The sequence below is a fragment of the Myxine glutinosa genome, chromosome 4 (genome assembly GCF_964187855.1).
Source record: "Myxine glutinosa chromosome 4, kmMyxGlut1.1, whole genome shotgun sequence".
Taxonomy (NCBI): Eukaryota; Metazoa; Chordata; class Myxini; order Myxiniformes; family Myxinidae; genus Myxine; species Myxine glutinosa.
Genome location: NC_136264.1, coordinates 150,102,924 through 150,123,781, shown reverse-complemented (window position 1 = coordinate 150,123,781; position 20,858 = coordinate 150,102,924). Strand labels below are relative to the sequence as shown.

Here is a 20,858-nt window from a genome sequence, read left to right as displayed (position 1 = left end):
TCCTGTGGTGAGGCAGTTGCTTTCAAATAACTTGCCTTCTCTTCCGGGAAGGCAAATCTGACTGAAGGCAACCTCAGATCAATTGACAAAGCCTAAAACAAGTGTGTCCACCTGTGATCTTGACAATTTAGATATTGACCTCAAAACAATAGGTTGCAAAGCTTGTGAATACCTCTATTAGGTGGTTAAGTTTTGTGAAGATAAGAGTACATTAGTAGGTGGTGATTAACATACATACAGACAGACAGACAAATCGGATAACAGACCAGACCAACCAATATACTTGTGAATCTTCGATTTCGCAACAAACAGGAGTGGAAACATAATCCCCGTCCAATTTCGGTGGTGGAGGTAACCATAACTCCTCCAGCTGCAGTGCTTCAGAAAGTATTCACACCCCGAGACATTTTTCACATTTTGTTGTGTTACAGCCTGAATTTTAAATGGATTAAATTGACTTTTTTTGGCCACTTAATCAACAGATAATACCCCATAATGTCAAAGTGGAATTTTTGGTTTTAGAAATTTTTTTTCTTTCAGCTCCAGATTGAAAATGGTTTCCCCAGCATGTTTTTTCTTTGATTAAGCACTGGGGATGTTTCTTTTTAACCCCACAATTTCCAACTCGATTATTTACCAAAATTAGAACATTACATTTTCTGATGTAATACATGTCTTCCCATTAAAAGGATAATTAAATCACGTGACATTAATATGACTATGAGAGATAGATAATTATATGTGAAACTTCCACCACCTCCCTTTACTTGTTGCATTTTTTTCTTCCTCTCAGCATTGGAGTAAGGACGAGCATCCCAACATTGGAACCTCTTCTCCCGGAAAAGAAAATCACATCAGTGTCGGTGGATGGCGATCTTCTGTGGCTCGTAACTGTCGAAGGCACAATTATGCTCTGCAATGTCTAGCATCATGTTGTTTCTTGTCTAATTACCCTTCTCAACAATGTTTAACAGACACTTGCAATGATCTTATAATCAATAGCATGCTTTATGAACTCGGTTTTATTTGTTTTGAAAAGCTCAGAAGATTGACTTGTTTGATTATTTTTAACACATTTGCATTATACATCTTTCTCCATTTCTAAAGAATGTTTTCAATACTCCTTATCTATGAGCCAATTCTTGATGACAATCACCAAAGGTGAAATACTCTTTGGCAATGAGAACATGTCAGAAGAGTTCGCAAAAATGAAATGCTGGATTCTCAAAAGAATTGTGTTTGAGGAAAAGAAAAAAATGTACAAGTTATGTTCTCCAAAACAGGAAGCATTGCAAAAAACTCTGAAGACTGAGTTCCTGAGACGGATATCTCAGATTAATAAATTAATGCATAATCTTTGCTCAAAATGTCGAAATTGTATCTGGAACAATGTACATCTTCATCTGAGTTGTGTTGAGCCAGACCGGTCCAACAAGGCAACCACGGCTCAAAACACCATTCATTTAGGCCATCCAAAAATGATCTTTGTCTTGGCTATGCTAAAGAAACTACAGCAGTGATCCCATTCTATCACTTTCACCACATCAATTCAATGGCAGTGTACAGGTTACTCTCTTCTACTTACCTTTTCCTTCTCTCTGACCCAAATATGGGTTTTCTCCACCTCTCGATGCTTTTCCCTTGTGACATCTCTTCCAACATCTCTCTGATAATGTTCATCACTATATCTGAACATTTTCAACGCCTGCTCCGTGCCTTGATCCCTGTTCCAAACTCTCTTCTCGTCTCTTTCGACATGTGTACGCCTCTCCCTACTTCTGCTAAACTCTCTCTCTCGCAAATCCTCCATTCTTCTTGTAAATTTCTCTTTCACCCTCTCTTTTGACCTGTAACTCTCCCAAACTTCCTCTCGGATACCCCCCTTTCCTCTTGAATTCTCACCTCTACTGTTCTCCCGCCCTTTTCTACCCTCCGTATCACGAGCCCTCTCCGTAAAATCCTTTCTACATATTGCCCGACTGTTCTTTCCACTTCCTCTGTCCATCTCCATTTTTATCCTCTCTTCTTCCTGGAATCTCCTCTCCTCCCCCTCTCGTCCTAGCTCTTTACGTCCCAGATGCTGACTGTGATCCGGATCGACTTTTTCATTTTTCATCTCAACAGGTTGCCAAACTGTACAACGTTCTTCTACATTCATAGATATCTGACCGCTTCGTTTATTCATTCTGTCGGTTTCCTCCTCCTCTTTCATTTTCTTATTTTTCTTTTCTTTTTTCTCTTTTTTGTGCTTTTCCTTCTTCAGTTTTTTCTTCTCTGCAAAAGAATAACAATAAAAAGCTCATGTTGCAAAATGAATGAGGTATTGGGCTTGGTATATGATTCATTGGATCAGAGAGGAAGTTAATAAGATAGTAAAACCTCACTTAGCCTGACTTCAGATCTCACATATTTGTAGCAAGTTGAAAAGCGTCCAATAAAAGTGTGCTGGAAAAGTTTGGAAGAATACACACGAGTGTGGAATAACAAAGTGGTTTGCATGTAATAGTCCAGTACACTGTGTTTCTTTGGTCGCCCTATTTGCCATAGTATTGCTCCTATTGTGTTTAGCGTAATACTTGCAGGATTCAGTGTGCACTGTTATGTCGTAACTATCAGATTGCTGGATGTGACTCCTCTTTTCCCTGCTGTGCTCCTGTTTTGACTCAAAATGCCCCCCTCATTGCATTTCTTAAGCTGCAACTCAAAGCATTGCATGAGGAGTGAAAGGAGGTTCAGTTTGTGAAAATGATGAATCAGCACATCTCCGATATTTTCACGCTCAAATCCCACCCCAGCCAACCACAGCCTTCCTCATTGGGTGAACTGCAGCATTACACATCAAATTTCGGACTTAAGGCATGTCGGTGTTATTTCTGCAGCAAGCCGGCAATGTGTACATCAGGAATAGGTCAATTGCCATATAATCTAGCTGAGTGAGGTTTTACTGTACAATGCAAAGAAAAGAAAGGCTAAAATGTAAATAACAAAGAAGAAACCTTTCTTGCTTTCCTTGGAAGTGGACGCCAATGAATCTGAGCTTTGTGGATTCTGGAGGATGTTGTGAACAGACGACCTAGAAGCTTGAATAACTGGGGGTCCACAACCCAACTCGTGAAGAGCATTTGTGACAGCATCTGTAGCTTCTGTGTCCTTCGGTGGCCGGTAGTTCGAAACGTGATCGACTCGCAGGGTACGACCTTTTATCTGAAGTGCAAGGAAAATTGGAAGAAGCCAAAAGTTAAAAGTACATTCAGGAAAAAGACGACACTGAAAGGAATCCATGTTCGGGGCAGGGGTGAGAGGGGCGGGGGTGGCGGGGGTGGAGAGTGGAGGAAAGAAAGGGAATATAAATGGGGAAAGCAAAGGAAAATGGCAAACAACATAACACAGCAAAGGTTTCTATAATCCACAAGCTGGGTGGTCATGTGATTAACATCATTGGGATTATGGAATAAGAATTGGAGAATGCATACAATGGTCCATTATATATAAACAAATCTCTGTTGATTGAATGATATGTCAGCTGTTTGTCCAAAGGAAATGAACGAATTAACAACAGGAAAAAAGGGTTACCTTTCTGTTGGTTTTGCCTGTGTTGGAGCTGATGGTTGCTTTATCAAACCTTTTCTCATTAGTCTGCTGAGGATGCATATGTCATGCTCTGTGATCTTTTTTTATCTTGCATTTGTTGTTCTGACCACAAAGCTGGTCTGTGTTTCTCTCTGCTTATCTGAAGATTTTAAAACACATTGTGGGTTTTTCAGGAGAACAGGCCATTCCGTGTTGGAATCTGGCCTTCAAGATTGTATGCATGGAACTATGGGTGCGTGGCGTACTCTTGGAGGAAAAACACTTACAATATTGTTCTTGCCTGCTCATAAATCAAGCTCACTGGAAAATATATTTTGAGAAAAGACGGCCAGTTTCGTGCCCTCCCATCTCCCGCACGTGTGTAACGGCTCCGTAATAAAAACGGCTCATATTCTCAAGGCGTTTGTCCTACGTTCTTATTGAACAGCGGACAACGAATCCCGACATTTTGGTGCCGTGACTCGGATTCGACCATGGCTGTGGACAAGGGGACAGATGACATCTTGAGGTGGCAGCAATTGTCTCAAGGGTACCGTACCCACGACTTAGCAAAAGGTGAGAGACCTTTTAATTTCTCTCAGGAACAACGTGCTGTCATTTCCAGGCAAACACGAACCCTTTCCATTGTTTTGCGCGGATCTGAACTGGGATTGAGCCGTTTTATGCGGAGCAGGACAAATTTTAAAAAACTAAGATGGGATCTTAGGTATGAAGGTGCAAAAGGAAATCAAGGTGGGACGTTGAAGGAAAGAGAAACCTGTGACTAAGGACTACAGTGAATAAGGGAGGTGCGACCTCAGGTGTAAAAAAAAGAAATCAAAGTGGGACCTTGAAGGAAAGAGAAAACTTGTGACTAAGGACTACAGTAAATATTCTGTAGTGACCTCACAAAAAGGAAAATAAGGTTTATTTTCTGTAGCGACGTCACTAAAAGGGAAATAAGGTTTAAAAAAAAAAGGGAAACCAGAATGGGCAACCCAGGATACCCGGTCGTTCATCTTCAGGTACTCCGGTGGGATATATGTTGGAGACTTTTGCGGAAGTTTGTGTACAATACGTACATGAGTGGGTCAGACTGACCGTGGGACAAAGGGCCGCGTTTCCCACTGAAGGGACATTCCAAAGATCACAGTTGACTAATCTAAGGAAAGCTCTAAAAAAGAGAGATGAAGGGAAAAAGCATAATGGGAATGACTGGGAGGCTTTCAGCCAATAGCTGGAAGAATGTGCCAAACGAGAGATGGACTCAAAATGCACAGGTTTTAAAGGCAAACTCGAGATGACTAAAAAACAGATATCTGTGTTACAGAAACAAATGATAGTGACGCAGGAAAACAATAAGGCGACAGGGCCTGGGGAAGAGAGCGGGGCCCTCTCTCAACATCAGGCTGTGTACAGACCAGATCCCTAAGTGGGATTGTATGCTCAATTGATAGGGACAAGACCGAACACAGATCATAGGCCACAAACTATAGCCCCGATGATCATGACGGACGCAGGCCGTGCAGCAACGGCACAACGAGGAGAGCTACCTCCCAGATACGTACACCGGGCATGGAACGAAGTAGACTTACAGTCCATGTCAGCCATTCTTCGGGGATGCCTCGATGACCCAGATAGGTTAAGACAACACCTGTATGAATTCGTGCTCACTCATCAACCGACACATTTGGATGTGGGCATTATGATGGACCGTGTCCTCCCAGAAAAGATATGGAGAAAGGTAAAGGCAACTGTTGGATGGCAGATGGCTCCACCAAGTAACGAGACAGAAGGAGACTACTCAGCTCGCTTGGGTCGGCTGATAGACGCTGTCCATGAAGTCCGACCGAATTATGTAGACTGGGGAAAAATCACGCATTGTGAACAAAAGGCTGGAGAAGATCCAGAGGAATTTTTGACTCGACTTAAAACAATAATGAGCACATATGGGGGGCCCCAGGAATCGAGGGCCCACCAGATCAATTACTCAATAACTTCTTTTGTAGGACTTCGCCCAGGAATTAAGAAACGATTGAAAGCTGCTATTTTGGGATGGGCGGGGCAAACCACGGCACAGAATCTGGCTTCGGCCATGCAATGCCACCAATCGTGCACTGCGGATACAGACGCTGCTAAAGAGATTAAACAGGAGGCTTATCAAATGTTAGTTCGGGGAGCAATCCATCGGCATCAAGAAGTCGAGTTTCCTGTATATTGGAAAGAGGCCAGTGCCCCAGTACGCGAGTTCGAACCTAACCAGGGTTGGGCAAGGCCCCCACCCTGTGTGGAGAATCAGCGCTCCTCTGGTGGATGGGAGGATGAAAAAGATGCGGACAACGGCCGCCCAGGTAAGGCTGTTAATGGATGTTTTCATTGCGGGGAAGAAGGACATTGGAAAAGAGATTGTCCATATCTAAAAGGACGTAGGAGCGAGGGCCGAAGGGGTGGTCAACGACCTTCGAATGAGGACCGGCGCAACCTGGGCCGATTCGATAAACAAGACAACCCCAGAACCCAATCTTGACATGATGCAAGCGAGAAGCCCCTCGACCCCTCCCTAACCAATGACCCCATTTCAGATCCCTCCACGTCATTGGTAATAGATGGAAAATGCTGTAAGTTTCCCGTCGACACAGGGGCGGCTCGCTCGACACTTAAGGGGTCAGACTCGGGAGGGATCCCCATTTCAACAGAAAGGGTCTCGGTGGTGGGGGTGTCAGGGAGGGTGGAAAAAATACCCCCGAGTCAGGAATTGGCAGTGCAATGCGGACCTCTATCTATGAGACATGCCTTTTTACTAGCGGAGAACTCCCCACGTAACCTTTTGGGGAGAGATTTGTTTTGTCAGATGGGATGCACTGTACGATGTACTCCGGGAGGGGTGTTTTTGGACATACGACACTCCCAGCGAGATCTAGTTCTACTGCTATTAATGCAAAAAAATCCGGTAGTGTACTGGTGGAGATGCACGGACAATCAAGTGTTAGTCACCACTCGAACGCACTGGGACACGCTTGAGGTTTCAGTCGAATTGAAGACCTGGGTAATGGCCCATGGATGGAATGTACACGGATGGAAAGAGACCCTTCACTGTACTTGCTATTATGACAAACTTGGCAACGACGAACAATTTGAAAATCAGGTGCATTCTCGCCTTGGAGAAATCACCCATATAGTGGTCACAGACCTTTGGATAGGAAGAGAGGGGGTAGGGTTGGAAGTACAGATGACGCAAGACCAAAGGGACCTCGCTAAATTGCCAAATGACGTCACTCCTCATCTAACACTCTGAGTAAGTCAGGGATTCGAGGCAAAGGACATTGGACCCATGATAACTCGGTTGAAAAACATTCCAAGGGATTACCAAGGGGTCATGTTGGAATGTAACTGGCACCATGTGCGCAATCAACAGGGCTTCATGTGGGAACAGCCGCACATCGATGTACCCACAATATTTGAGAGAGTGGAAATTGAGTGTAAGGACACGCGGTGGAGAGAAGGCGGCCGACTCCACGACCAGGCTTTGCACCAGGTGCCAGCTAACCTGTGGACCAGACATCCCAATGACGTGGGAAAAATGACAAGCGCAGACCCGGTAACCGTCACATTGCAGCCAGGAGCGGCTCTCCCGAGAGTGAACCAATACCCAATTCGTGAGGAGGCTCGGAAAGGTATATTACCTGTGTTGAATTCATTGCTTGAACAGGGAATTTTAATCCCGAACGTTAGTTCATGTAACACTCCCATGTTACCGGTCCGCAAACCGGGAAAATCGAGCTGGCGCTGTGTTCAGGATTTGCGAGCATTAAATAAGTGTATTGTCAGAATTGCCCCCGTAGTACCTAATCCAGCCACTATCATGGCATCCATCCCGCCAGATGCTGAGTTTTTCACGGTAATTGATCTATGTTCAGCATTTTCCTCCATCCCTCTAAGCCAGGAATCACAACACCTGTTCGCTTTTACCTATGAGGCACAACAATACACATGGACCCGTCTGCCCCAAGGATTTGCCGACAGCCCTACACTGTTCTCGCGGGCCCTACACAAAGACTTGATGGACGTAGTCCTCGCAGAAGGGTCGACACTGGTACAGTATGTGGACGACTTATTACTGTGTAATAAACAAGAGCAAAAATGTCTGACTGATTCAGTGACCCTCCTCTGTGCGCTGGCCGACAGAGGCCACAAGGTGAATTACGACAAATTACAGCTGTGTAAAACCCGGGTGGAGTACCTTGGACATTCTATTGAGAAGGGTAAACAGACGCTGACAACAAAACGCGTGAAAACTATTTCCGCAATTCTGAGACCAACAACAAAAAGGGCCCCCGAAGATTCTTGGGCATCACTGGGTACTGTCGGACATGGATCCCAGATTATGCAGTACTGGCCCGCCCGTTATATGATGCTTCAAAAGACAGCACGCCATTGCAAGTCGAATGGTCAGCAGCAATGGAAAATGCATTCGCTGGACTGAAAGGTTCGCTGTCCACAGCACCCGCCTTAGGCTTGCCCGACCATGACAAAACCTTCTACCTATACGTGCACGAATGGGAAGGTTTTGCACAAGCGGTATTGGCGCAAAAACATGGCGACAAAATGTATCCCATAGCGTATTACAGTAGCCAACTCGACCCGGTATGCAGAGGACAGCCATCATGCCTCCGTGCAGTAGCAGCGGCGGTATACGCAGTTACTCATTCGTCCGACCTTGTTTTGGGGAGCCCCCCTGGTAGTCAGAGTAGCCCAAAACGTTAGTGCGCTCATAATACAAGCGAAGACGCAACATCTCACCGCAGCGAGGTCCGTCATCAGTGAACTAACACTCTTGTCAGCCACTAACATAACTGTTGAAAGATGTAACACACTGAACCCGGCGTCTCTCCTTCCCCTACCAGGTGAGGGGACTCCACACGACTGTCTGCAGCTCGTGGATTCGGTTTCCGTGTCGAGACCAGACTTGAAGGACGAAGCGCTTCCGAACGCAGAATTGACATATTACGTCGGCGGCTCTTCAAGCCATCCCCAGGATGATTGCTTGCTTTCAGGGTATGCTGTGTGCGACCATTGGGAAACAATCGAGGCCCATGCACTTCCACCACGGCATTCTGCCCAGCAAGCCGAACTAATAACGCTTATGCACGCATGTAAAATGGCTGCGAGACGCTCCGCCACAATTTACACAGACTCTGCCTATGCCTGGGGCGTCGCACACAACTCAGGAAAAATATGGGAAATGAGAGGGTTTCTCACCTCAGCGGGTTCACCTGTAAAACACGGTAACCTGATCGCAGCCTTACTTCAAGCAATATAGGAACCTAGTGCACTCGCAGTTGTAAAATGCAAGGCACACTCACGCCAACAGGGGTCACTAATCTCCCAAGGTAATGACCGTGCACACCGAGCGGTCAAGAGAGCCACGTACGAACAAAATCCCAGGGTTCGCCTGCCACACCTCGTCCCGCTCATAACAAAAACAGTAACCCCCTTCTGTGCAGGACATTGTCAATCTACAAGCGGCAGTGGAAAATAGGGAAATGCTGGGATGGCTGCAACAAGGGTGCACGCAGCAAGACAATGATGTATGGATCGATCGCCAGGGCCGCACCGTAGCACCAAAAGCATTGCTTCCATGGATCGCACGCGTGGCGCATAATAATGGCCACGTGTGCAAAGAGGGGGTAGTAAAGGAGATCTTACACTCATGGTATGCTCCAGGTATCACAACAGTAGCTGCGGAAATATGCCGAAAGTGTGCAATTTGTCAACATCACAATGTGGGACCCTCACAGAGACGTTTTCAAAATGCCGCACATCCTATGCCATGGGCACCGTTTGTCCATTTGCAAATTGACTACGTGCAGATGCAGCCACTAAAATACAAATATATACTCTTGATTGTTGTTATGTTTTCCAAGTGGACAGAAGCTTAAGCTACTCATAGGTGTGATGCCACCGCGGTGGTAAAACATCTCGTGCGTGACTTTATTTGCAGATTCGGCATCCCGTGCATAATATCAAGCGACCGCCGACCAGGGAACACATTTCACAGCAGAGATAGTCAAAGAGCTATGCAAAGCCCTACGGATACAACAAGTATTCCACTGCGCTTACCATCCACAATCGGCGGGCGCCGTGGAACGTCAGAATGCTATCTTGAAGTCTAGACTGACAAAAATATGTGAGGACACAGGACTTAAATGGCTGCAGGCATTGCCTCTTGCTCTCATGGCCATGCCCTCAACAGCAAATAGACACATGGGCCTGAGTCCACATGAAATTATGATGGGATGTCCTATGCGGCTGGCAGTAACGGTGCCAGCTATGACCGATTTACAAAATATTCATCACCTGGATGATAATGTGCTGACCTTTTGCACAGAACGAATGAGAACTGTCAACAGTTTCCATTCACAGGTGAAAGAAGCTCTGCCGGAACCAGTGGCCCGGCCGTGCCATCCCTTCGAGTCAGGCAACCTTGTGATAATAAAGAATTTCAGAAGGAAGCACAGCCTCCAGGAAAGGCGGACTGGCCTATACCAGGTGCTGTTGGTCACATACACTGCTGTGAAGTGTCGAGAAAAGACCTCCTGGATACACGCATCTCACTGCCAAAGGTGAGTATCACCAGAGACGCACCCCCAGGAAGCCACTTCTCTAGACGTACCCGCACTCAACCAGGGCCCTACACAACCCCAACACAATGGGACCGAGGGGGATGCAGACGTTGCTGCTAGTTCTGATGGGGACACCAAGAGTACTCAGTGAAGCCTTAAATGGACATGGGAGTAGAGGACCCCAGACATCACACCAACCTGCAAGACTAAAAAGAGGGTTAAATGACCCCAAGTATTTTAGTAACGGAGTAGACCCCCTAAAAAGGAAAGCGGGAGCATTAGTTCCCATGGTGCCCCCCTCTATAATGATTGACAATGGGCAGAAAATAGAAATCCCATGCATTAGTGACAGAAACATAAGAAGTGGAATTTTGACTGTCTCTCCAATCTCCAATCATTAGCTTCCGGTCCCTCGAGCGACGGGGCTTGCTTTGATCTCTCCACGGCATCAAAGTTTGAGTGTTTTCCCGTTCGTTTCTTTGTCAAATTTCCGCTGCGTATTTTGTTGTGTATGTGTTATTGTGTGTTTCTATTTGGTTTTGGTTTTGTAGTTGTTGCAAGTTTGTGTGTAATTAGTCGTTTCTTTGTCCGCGCCTCGTGCGGCCTGGTGTCTCGTGCGGCCTCCTTGTCTCGACTTGTGCCCCGCCCCCTATATTCTCGTTTGTTCTTTCACCTCTGCTCCTGCTTTCTCAAATCCACGTTCTCACTTAGAGACTTTTCCCAGATTGTTTTCATGGTTTTGTTTAAATATTTATTTAAATATGTTTAAACCGCAGCGGTGATCCCCCCCCCCCCCCCCCCTCCAGGATTTCCATGTTTTAAACGTTTCCCAGTGTGTACCCTGGATAAGAATAGGTACGCCGTATCCCTGCGTGTCGTAAGAGGCGACTAAGAGGGTTGGCGTCAGGAAGGGCATCCGGCCATAAAAACATTGCCTCAAAAAGAGAACCATGACAATTACAACTACATATGGGCAGGGTACAGCCTGAAGTGGAGATCGGTTTCTGAGGTTTGGGACATGGAATGTAGGGACAATGACAGGGAGATCAGGAGAAGTGGTGGAAGTATTGGTCAGAAGAAGAGTGGACATATGTTGTGTGCAAGAGACGAGATGGAAGGGAAGTGGTGTGAGAATGGTGAAGGGTAGGCAGGGACAGAAATACAAGTTTGTGTGGCAAGGGTGCCTGGAGGGCGTGAATGGTGTTGGTGTCCTGTTTTCTGAGGAGTTTGTAGACAGTGTGGTGAGTGTGACTAGAGTGAGTGATAGGTTGATGATGGTGAAAATGATGATTGGAAAGCTCTTGATGAACGTCATCTCGGGATATGCTCCGCAGGTTGGTCGGAGCGATGAAGAGAAGGACAAGTTCTGGTGTGCGATAGAGAAGCTGATGGAAAACGTGAAAGATGAGGAAGTTGTTGTGGTAGGAGGAGACCTAAATGGACATGTGGGAAGGAGTATGGATGGTTTTGACGGAGTTCATGGGGGTTACGGATATGGTGTGAGAAATGGAGAAGGTGAAAGGATTTTGGAGTTTGCTGATGGAGCTGATTTGTTGATTTGTAATACTCAGTTCCAGAAAGAGGATAATAAGCTTGTTACATACACGTCAGGTGGGTCGACGACAACCGTTGACTACCTGATGGTGCGTAGGCGAGATAGGGGGCACCTCCGAGACACAAAGGTGATCCCGGGGGAGGAGGCTGTTTCACAGCACCACTTGGTTGTCTGCGACGTAAGGGTGTAAGGTGCGAGGAGAGCTCGGCGGGTGAAGTACCAACCGAGAATGAAGGTGTGGAGGTTGAAAGAGGTGACAGTAAGGGAGGCATTAAAAGAGAGGCTGAGTAGGGTCGAGGATGATGTGGTTGAGCTTGAAAGTGGTTGGATGTCAATGAAAGCTAGTCTGTTGGGAGCCGTTGGTGAGGTATGTGGATGGACAAAACGACCACCGAGGCACTCGGAAACATGGTGGTGGGATGATGAAGTTGGAAAGAGGATTGACGAGAAGAGGAAGAAGTTCAAGGAGTGGCAGAAGGCGAAGGGTACGGGAGCAGAAACAGCAGAGCATGAAAGTTATAAGGCAGCCAGGAAGGCTGCAAAGAAAGAGGTAGCAAAGGCGCAGGAGGCATGTAGGAAAATGTTCGGAGAACGCTTGGATTCGGAAGAGGGTCAGAAAGCAGTATTCAGGATTGCAAAGCAGATAGCGAAAGAGAGGTGTGATGTGATGGGGGTGAGCTGCTTGAAGGATGAAGTGAGACAAATCGTTGTCGACCCAGATGTAATTAAAGGAAGATGGAAAAGATATATGGAAATGCTGTTGAATACAGAGAATGAATGGGATGGCAACATAGAGAGTAACCCAGTTTTAGGACCGGCAGAGAAGATAACTGAGAAGGAAGTTGAGGAAGCGATAAAAGCAATGAAGGGTAGAAAAGCGGGAGGGCCGACGGGAGTTGTGGGAGATATGTTGAAGGCAGCAGGAAGTTGGGGTGTGAAGAGAATGACAGAGATCTGTAATCTGGTGGTGAAAGAAGGCCGCATTCCAGTGGGTTGGGAACTGAGTACCCTCGTCCCTCTATACAAGGGGAAAGGTGACCCTCTGGAGTGTGGCTCGTACCGAGCGATAAAGTTATTGGAGCATGGAATGAAGGTATTGGAAAGGGTGTTGGAGAGGAGGATAAGGAAGAAAGTGAAGATCGACGAAATGCAGTTTGGATTTATGCCAGGAAGAGGAACGACAGATGCGCTTTTCATTGTGAGGCAGTTGCAGGAGAAGTACATGGAGAAGAGGAAGAAGTTGTTTCTTGGGTTTGTTGATCTGGAGAAAGCATTCGATCGGGTTCCACGCAAAGTATTGACATGGGCATTGAGGAAGTTAGGAGTGGAGGAATGGTTGATCAGAGTAGTGATGGCAATGTACAAAAGAGCGCGCACAGCTGTAAGGACGAAGGACGGGAACAGTGGTGAGTTTGAGGTGAAGGTGGGAGTGCATCAGGGGTCGGTACTAAGTCCACTACTATTTGTAGCTGTGATGGAGGTGCTGGCTCAGAACGTAAAGGAGGGTTTACCGTGGGAGTTGTTGTATGCAGATGATCTGGTGTTGATTGCGGAAAGTATGGATGGACTGAAGGAAAAGATGAACACGTGGAAGGAATGTATGGAGACAAAAGGTCTGAAGGTGAATATCGGAAAGACGAAGGTGATGGCAAGTGGTAAAGCATGTGGTGAGGTGGAAAGAACTGGGAAGTGGCCCTGTGCTGTGTGTAGGAAGGGTGTCGGAGTGAACTCCATTCAGTGTACAATGTGCGCTGAGTGGGTTCATCAAAAATGTATTGGTCTGAGAGGGTCATTAACCAGGGTGGCAGCTACATTCAAATGTAAGGTGTGCACAGAGGGAGCTGCAGATGGAGGAAATGTTGAGTTGGATCTTGGAGACGGCGTGAAGCTGGAAGGTGTGAAAACATTTTGCTACCTCGGAGACATGCTGAATGGAGAAGGTGGATCAGACTCGGCAACGGTTGCTCGAGTGAGATGTGCATGGAAAAAGTTTCGGGAAGTGAGTGGCGTGCTGATGATGAGGGGAGTGTCGTTGAAGCTGAAGGGAAAGGTGTATGCTGCATGTGTGAGAAGTGTTATGATTTATGGGAGCGAGACATGGGTAATGAACGTAGAGCAGCAACGAAGGTTGGAAAGGGTGGAAATGCGAATGGTTCGACGGATGTGCGGAGTATCGTTGAGAGAGAGGAAGACAAATGATGAATTGCGAAAGATGATGGGAATCGAGCCTGTGATTGATGCTGTGAAGAGGAACAGGTTGAGATGGTTTGGTCATGTGTTGAGGAAGGATGAAAGTGACTGGTTGAGAAGAGTGATGGAAATGAATGTAGAAGGAAGTAGAAGACGGGGAAGACCGAGAAAGACTTGGCTAAAGATGGTGGAAGAAGAAATGCGGGCAAGGGGGTTAACAAGGAGAGATGCAGAAAATAGGGCAAAATGGAGAAGATTGTCATGGGGACCGCAAGGCTAACCCCCGCTCTAGCAGGGAAAATGGCCTTTAAAATGCATGTTGTTGTTGTTTGTCTCCAATCCCTGTCCGCATAGTACAATGGTCTCGGAAAATAAAAGGCAAATGGGAAGTGGTACTGAAGTATTTTTCTATCAGTCGGTGGAAAAAAAGAAAAACTAAGAAAACAGGATATAAACGGGGAACTAAAAATTACGCTTTAATAACCTCGATTTATGACCAAGCTAAACAAGCACAGAATTTGAGGTGCCTGGTTAAACATAAAACTTGCAGAGAAACGTGTGTGGGACAAACCTACCAGGTAAAAATAACCATCAAGGGGTATCAGCCAGTGGATCATAGCGAAGTGATAAGGGGAGAACCTGGAGAATCAAATACCGACTGGGGAGTGGCTAGGGAAGTAGTGGCGGCACAGACTCGCACAAATTGCTGGTCTTGTATGCCAATGCCAGAGAGCACCTCCACGGGTATCAAGATGAAAGTTATCCCATTGTCACTTAATGATTTATGCTCGGCTCCATTGGGAAACACCTGTATTAGAACCACTGTAAAAAGGACAGGGATAAGGAATGATGCCGAATGCACTCGTAAATTTGGATATGTCCCGATGATTCAGGACAGGGTAACTCGTCCTAAACCAGATTGGGTAGAAAAACGAACAGGTGTGGTTTGCATCCAAGGGAGGGGAAAAACTGAGATGGGAGTTTCTGAATGCAACATTGTCTTACCTGGGAGAAAACCAAGGTCTTCAAAGGGAGCAATGACTGTTCAGGTGGGGTTGCAAGATAATACAACTACCCTACCAGCTGTTATTTTTTCTACTGTTCCCAAGAAGGGGGATTCAGAGGGTATGAAATGCCTTTCAAACCACATGGTTTCTCCACATGGGACGATGTTTGTTTGTGGAGATAAAGCATACCCGTATCTGCCTGATGACTGGAAGGGGACATGCTATCTAGGTTCAGTAATTCCTGAAATCCTCCTTTTAGATAGCCTCGACATCTCTCCGGGAAGGGTCCGGGAGGGCAATGTGGGACCGAGACAAAAAGACTACTCTTTTTGGACATGGATGGGAGAAAGCATTGGGATTCTTCCTCGCGGGAACAGGAGTCATTATGAATAGCTATAGGATAGACAAAATTGCTTTAGCCCTAGAAAGAGTTGCCAATGATACCCTACAGGCCCATAAGGAATTGTTAGATACTGTGGTAGAAATGTGGACCATGGTGATGCAGAACCAGGTAGCGCTCGACATCCTCTTGGCGGAACGTGGAGGGGTATGTGGGGTGATCAAGGGAAAATGTTGCACTTGGATCCCGAATCCGTTAGGAGTAAACAAGGCCATTAACCGACTGAGGGAGACGAGCAGGAGACTACAGGTGGATAGAATTTCCCGGGAGGATCTGGGTATAACAAATTGGCTTTCTGGATGGTTTGGTAGCCTTGGGTACACCATATTATCTTGGATTTTATGGGGACTTACGATAATCGTAAGCCTTGTCTTTGCTGTGTTTATAATGAAATATTTTCTTCGCCTGTGTCTTGAGAGATTTTTTCCTAGTTCTAAGTCTCTGTTGGCTCAACTACAAGCGAACGAGAAAGAGGACAAAAACGACGACGAGGAACCGCAATATCCACCTGTTACTCCGGATCCCTCTGAGCGCACGTCCATGGATGACTTTGACACAAAGGAAGTCTCTGTCTTTTTCTTAAATTGCCATGCTCTGTACTCTAAACAGGAGCAGATGATACAGGAGATTGATGACATTATGTATTCCCCAGAACAACAACATGTGCGGGCTCTCATGAGCATGGACCTATATTAACCTCGAATATCTGCAAGGACCGCGTTTGTGCAAGATGGAGGGAGCCAGTTCCGCAGGGGAGTTGGTCACCCTCTAGTGGAGCACATCTACATCGGACCAGACGTCTTCGTTGCAGATCTGAAATGTTAATGGGATTCCATGTTCTATAATATTTTTAAAATGTTTTATTATTTAATATCTGAACAGGAGAAAGGAATGTGGGAGCTGATGGTTGCTTCATCAAACCTTTTCTCATTAGTCTGCTGAGGATGCATATGTCATGCACTGTGATCTTTTTTTTATCTTGCATTTGTTGTTCTGACCACAAAGCTGGTCTGTGTTTCTCTCTGCTTGTCTGAAGATTTTAAAACACATTGTGGGTTTTTCAGGAGAACAGGCCATTCCGTGTTGGAATCTGACCTTCAAGATTGTATGCGTGGCACTATGGGTGCGTGGCATACTCTTGGAGGAAAAACACTTACAATATTGTTCTTGCCTGCTTATAAATGAAGCTCACTGGGAAATATATTTCGAGAAAGGACGGCCAGTTTCGTGCCCTCCTATCTCCCGCACATGTGTAACGGCTCCATAATAAAAACGGCTCATATTCTCAAGGCGTTTGTCCTACGTTCTTATTGAACAGCGGACGTAGAAACCGTGACACCTGCATGAAATTTCTAATGTGTATGCTGCATACGTATCACTTGTAGGTACAAATGAAAACTTCAATTGTCATGGAATTCTGAGTAAATATTTGCAATATGCAACATAGGAGCATGGGAATGAATAAACAGGAAGAGAGATTTTGAGTTTTTCCACATGCTGATGGAATCTGCAGCTCCAGTTTCCATCTTACTAAAGCTAATTTTTCCAAACTGGATTTGTCGTGTTTTTAGGTTACATCTTCGCCCAGGTGTTACTGTTATATCCTGTCCAATATTTCATGTTAAAAGGTGTCAAAAAACTGTCAAAAAATAAAGCTTGGTCTTGGCAAAAAAAATAACATAGAACGGATCATATAACGGAAGGAACACAGCAAAAGGGCCAGTAAAAAGAAAGAGAGAGGGGTCACACCAACAGCAGGGATGAGGGACTAATTAGATGCCTACTTGGAGTAACAAGGGATGTTGGGAATAAAGAAGGTGATGGTAGGTGGACAAGATGGATACAGAAGCAAACTCTCAGGAAGGAAAAACTGTAAACTTGGAAAAAGGTGGGCTGGCGGAGGGTTAATGGGGCTACAAAAGATCGTGGTTTTGGATTGGGGATTATCTGAAATGGTGGTCAGTAGCTGTCTTGACCTGGAGGAAAGAATGCGAGTGAAGAATGTGGAAGTTGATGCCACATGTGCGGAAAAAGAGGAACGAATGAGTGGAGGTGAGCAAGCATTGATTCTGGATTTTGGGAGTTTCACAAGGATGTTGTTGGCAGATCTTGTAAGTCCTGCAGAAACCTGTGGCCGGAGAGAGGGGGGCTGAATTGGGGACAGAGCACAGAAAGAGCAGAGGTGCAAGACCAGAAAGGAGGCGGTGGAAGACAGAGACCAGCATTGCTGAGGAACAAGAGACAACCATTTTCCTGTTGTTACGGATCAAGCTGGATGGTTGCCTAATTATTGGGTAAGCCACAATTAGCATTTTAACATTACTAGACAAATGTGCTAAAACAACCAAAACCTGCTGACAACCAATTTCACCCTGGCCGTTTGCAATGAGTAAACAAGAAAGAGCAATCAGAGATTGCAGAGCCTCGCCAGGATGTGTTTTTAGTGGTTTTAGTGGTTTTTAAGGCTTTTGTGTTAAAACAAATATGGCGACCGAACCATGTGACCGATGACGTCATTATTTTTTTCTCCACCAATTTATGCCGAGATGACACTCAAAAAATTTCATCTTCATCGGATGAAGTTTTGTACTTGTCAAATTATGACATCATAATGGAGGCACCTATGACGTCATCATTAGAACCACCTTTAGAGGCCATTTTTCCCCGCAGAGCAGGGGTTGGCCTTTTTCGGGCACCATAGTCCCCTTTTTGAAGCAATATTTTACGGCCGGATGCCCTTCCTGCCGCCAACCGTTAGTTGCCTCTTGCCACACACAAGGAATTACCAGTGAACTGGTACTCAATTTGCCGACCTCGGAAGGATGACAGGCTGAGTCAACCCCCCTGGCGTTAATTCAGCAATCAACCGGGATTCAAACCCAGGATCCTAGGATCCCAAGCTGGCACCCTAATCGCTAAGCCAACACCAGGCCTCAATGACATAATCATTAACATATGTTATTCCCCATGGAGTGTTCTTTACAATGAGCCATGTCTCGTTTTTTTTATATGCAGCGCTTTTGGAGATATAGAGGTGCAATCATTTTCGGTTTTTCCAATATGGCACCCATACCACGTGACCTATGACGTCATAATTATCATTTAAAAAATTCTACAGGAGGACTGCACCCATGGTGAAAATTTCCTGTCAATCGGACCAGCGGTTGCAGAGAAAATCATATTTATTCTGTGCGGACAAACAAACAGACAGACAAACAAACAGACAAACTGACTCAAATTCAATACACTTATCTGGCGAGGGTAATAACTGCCATCTAGTTCAAAGATAAGCATGAAAATTTAAATGAAGACCAAAACTTGAGCACGGATGTACAAGACGCCATAAAGTTAATGGGGCTCGTGTTTCCTGCTGACACATTCATGAGAATAAGGAACGGCAGAGATACCTTGATGCCATTCAAGTTATCCACAGCCAAGATGGTGCTTCTCTGATCTTCATAGCAGATGAATACGAATCCCTTCTGCTTCCCAGTTTTTTTGTCACGAACCAAATTCACGTTTACGATCTCGCCGTATCTGAAACACATTAATAAAACAAGTACGGCACTCGGTAGAACACATACCTCCGCCAGGCGGAACAGTTTACATTGTGTATCCGACAGTTAGGTCAGATCTGTACGAGGACCTGAACCAAAATTGAATCAGCTTGTTCTTCTCATCTATCAAACTCATCCACTAAGTTTTGACATAACTCGTCCACAACGTTTTTAAATATCGTTATTGGCCTTATCTCTCAATTGTAAAGAATCACTTTAAAAATCCTTGTATCCGGATACGCATCTTCACCAAAATCGAATCAATTCGCCCTTGTCACACACCCAACCTGTCCACCAAGTTTCGTCCGAATCCGTCCATAACTTTTGAGATATCCTGCTCACAGTCAGACACAGACAGACAGACAAACAGGGATGAAAACTGTCCACCTTCAGATGTAAAAAAATTATATTCTCACAAACGGTGTTCATACAAATTCATTCCTCTTCTTCTTGCACGTACAGCACAAGGCTGCAGGATAGCATCATTGGCTGAGGGCACGGCTGTGCCGCTGATGCGGTGCCCTCCATAGGTGAGGGTAGGAATTTGTATTTTGGCCATGGTGCCCGCAATAGCTCAGCTACTCTTTACAAAGGACACCAAGAGAGCATCTTGGTGCCAGTAGTGGTCACTGCTACATACCATTTCACCCCGCTCATATCATGTTATGAGGCAATACGGACAGATGTAGTTATTCTTAAGATGTGACGAGTTGCTATTATTCTTATGATGGTTGGTCTGGGTAATAAAAAGCTCTTCCGGCTGTAGCCTTCATGGTGCTCACTACAGCATGCAGAAATGGAAATCAATACACAATGGGTCCTCGGTCTCCGTGGGACTACTCTGAGTTGAATTCATGGTCGCAAGATCCTGTACAACCTTTAACATGGAAATGAGGCCATTTGGCCCATCATTGTCATGTTGCACTCCTGATTAACTTTTCTCTTACATCTGTAAACAACAATCTTGTAAATGTTTTACGAACATTTAAATAACCTGATCTTGATCGAATGACCCAAACTTGTAACTACAGACATGGGAATCCCATTCACGTGGCAACACGTAATCAAATGTAAATATTAAAGTTGGACTGTGTGCAGACACATTCACACTCAGTCTACCATCTACTCTACAGCCTGCCGTCTGCTGTCCACCATCGACCGTCTCTTTGGGAATGGGCGAGACTAATAATTACGCTCAAACTACGCAAATGATGTAGTTTGTTCAGCCTAATATATGAGCGCCGGCCGTTCGAGCAGCCTGCTGTTCATAACGGACACCTTCTCTGGGCGCCGTTACCTGTGCGACACGGGAGCGCAGGTGAGTGTCGTTCCCGCCGGCACGTCAGACAAGCACGCCGCGGGTGGGGGCCCCGCGCTGCTTGCCGCGAACGGGACGCCCATCCGTACGTACGGAAAACGCTGCCTCTCTCTGCGGTTCGGAGGGCAGGTTTTCCGATGGACGTTCGTCACCGCTGACGTGCCCATGGCACTGCTTGGCGCGGACTTCCTGTGCGCTAATGGGCTCCTGGTCGACGTCAAGCGCAGACGTCTTGTCCAGGCCGAGACGTTCAGCTCGCTCGCTTGTGCGTTGCCCAGCTCAACGAGCGGCTTGCCAAGCGGCTTGCCGAACGGTTCCGTTCCGGCCACGTTGGTCTGTACGCTTCCGGCAGCGGACGCATTCACCCGCCTCCTCGCCGGCTTCCCGGCCCTCACGCGGCCCACCTTCTCGGCGGGGGCCGTCAAGCACGGGGTGGCCCATCACATCCCCACCGTCGGGCCACCGGTCTACGCCCGGGCACGCCGCCTCGAGCCGACGAAGCTGGCGGTGGCAAAAGCGGGGTTCGCTACCCTGGAGCGACTCGGCATCGTTCGGCGCTCAGAGAGCGCTTGGGCGTCGCCGCTGCACATCGTGCCGAAGCCCGGCGGGGAGTGGCGACCGTGCGGGGACTATCGCCG

General features: G+C 46.3%; 2 protein-coding genes across 2 annotated transcripts in view; one reads left to right on the top strand and one right to left on the bottom strand.

Moving 5' to 3' along the window:
* Positions 1–2,456, top strand: part of LOC137425386 (fish-egg lectin-like) — a 55,633-nt gene extending 53,177 nt beyond the window's left edge. Inside the window, exon 5 of the mRNA XM_068113788.2 lies at positions 794–2,456. Within this exon, the coding sequence (XP_067969889.2) occupies positions 794–926 (133 nt within the window). The 3' untranslated portion in view covers positions 927–2,456. The remainder of the gene's footprint in view (positions 1–793) is intronic.
* On the bottom strand, positions 1,005–20,224 carry LOC137425393 (uncharacterized). The gene is made up of 4 exons (XM_078776609.1): positions 20,200–20,224; positions 18,753–18,882; positions 2,997–3,204; positions 1,005–2,274 (listed from the first exon to the last, which is right to left on the bottom strand). The coding sequence occupies exon 4, from the start codon at positions 2,210–2,212 to the stop codon at positions 1,568–1,570; it is 645 nt and encodes a 214-aa protein (XP_078632735.1). The 5' UTR covers positions 2,213–2,274; positions 2,997–3,204; positions 18,753–18,882; positions 20,200–20,224; the 3' UTR covers positions 1,005–1,567.
* Between the last annotated feature and the right edge of the window lie 634 nt (positions 20,225–20,858).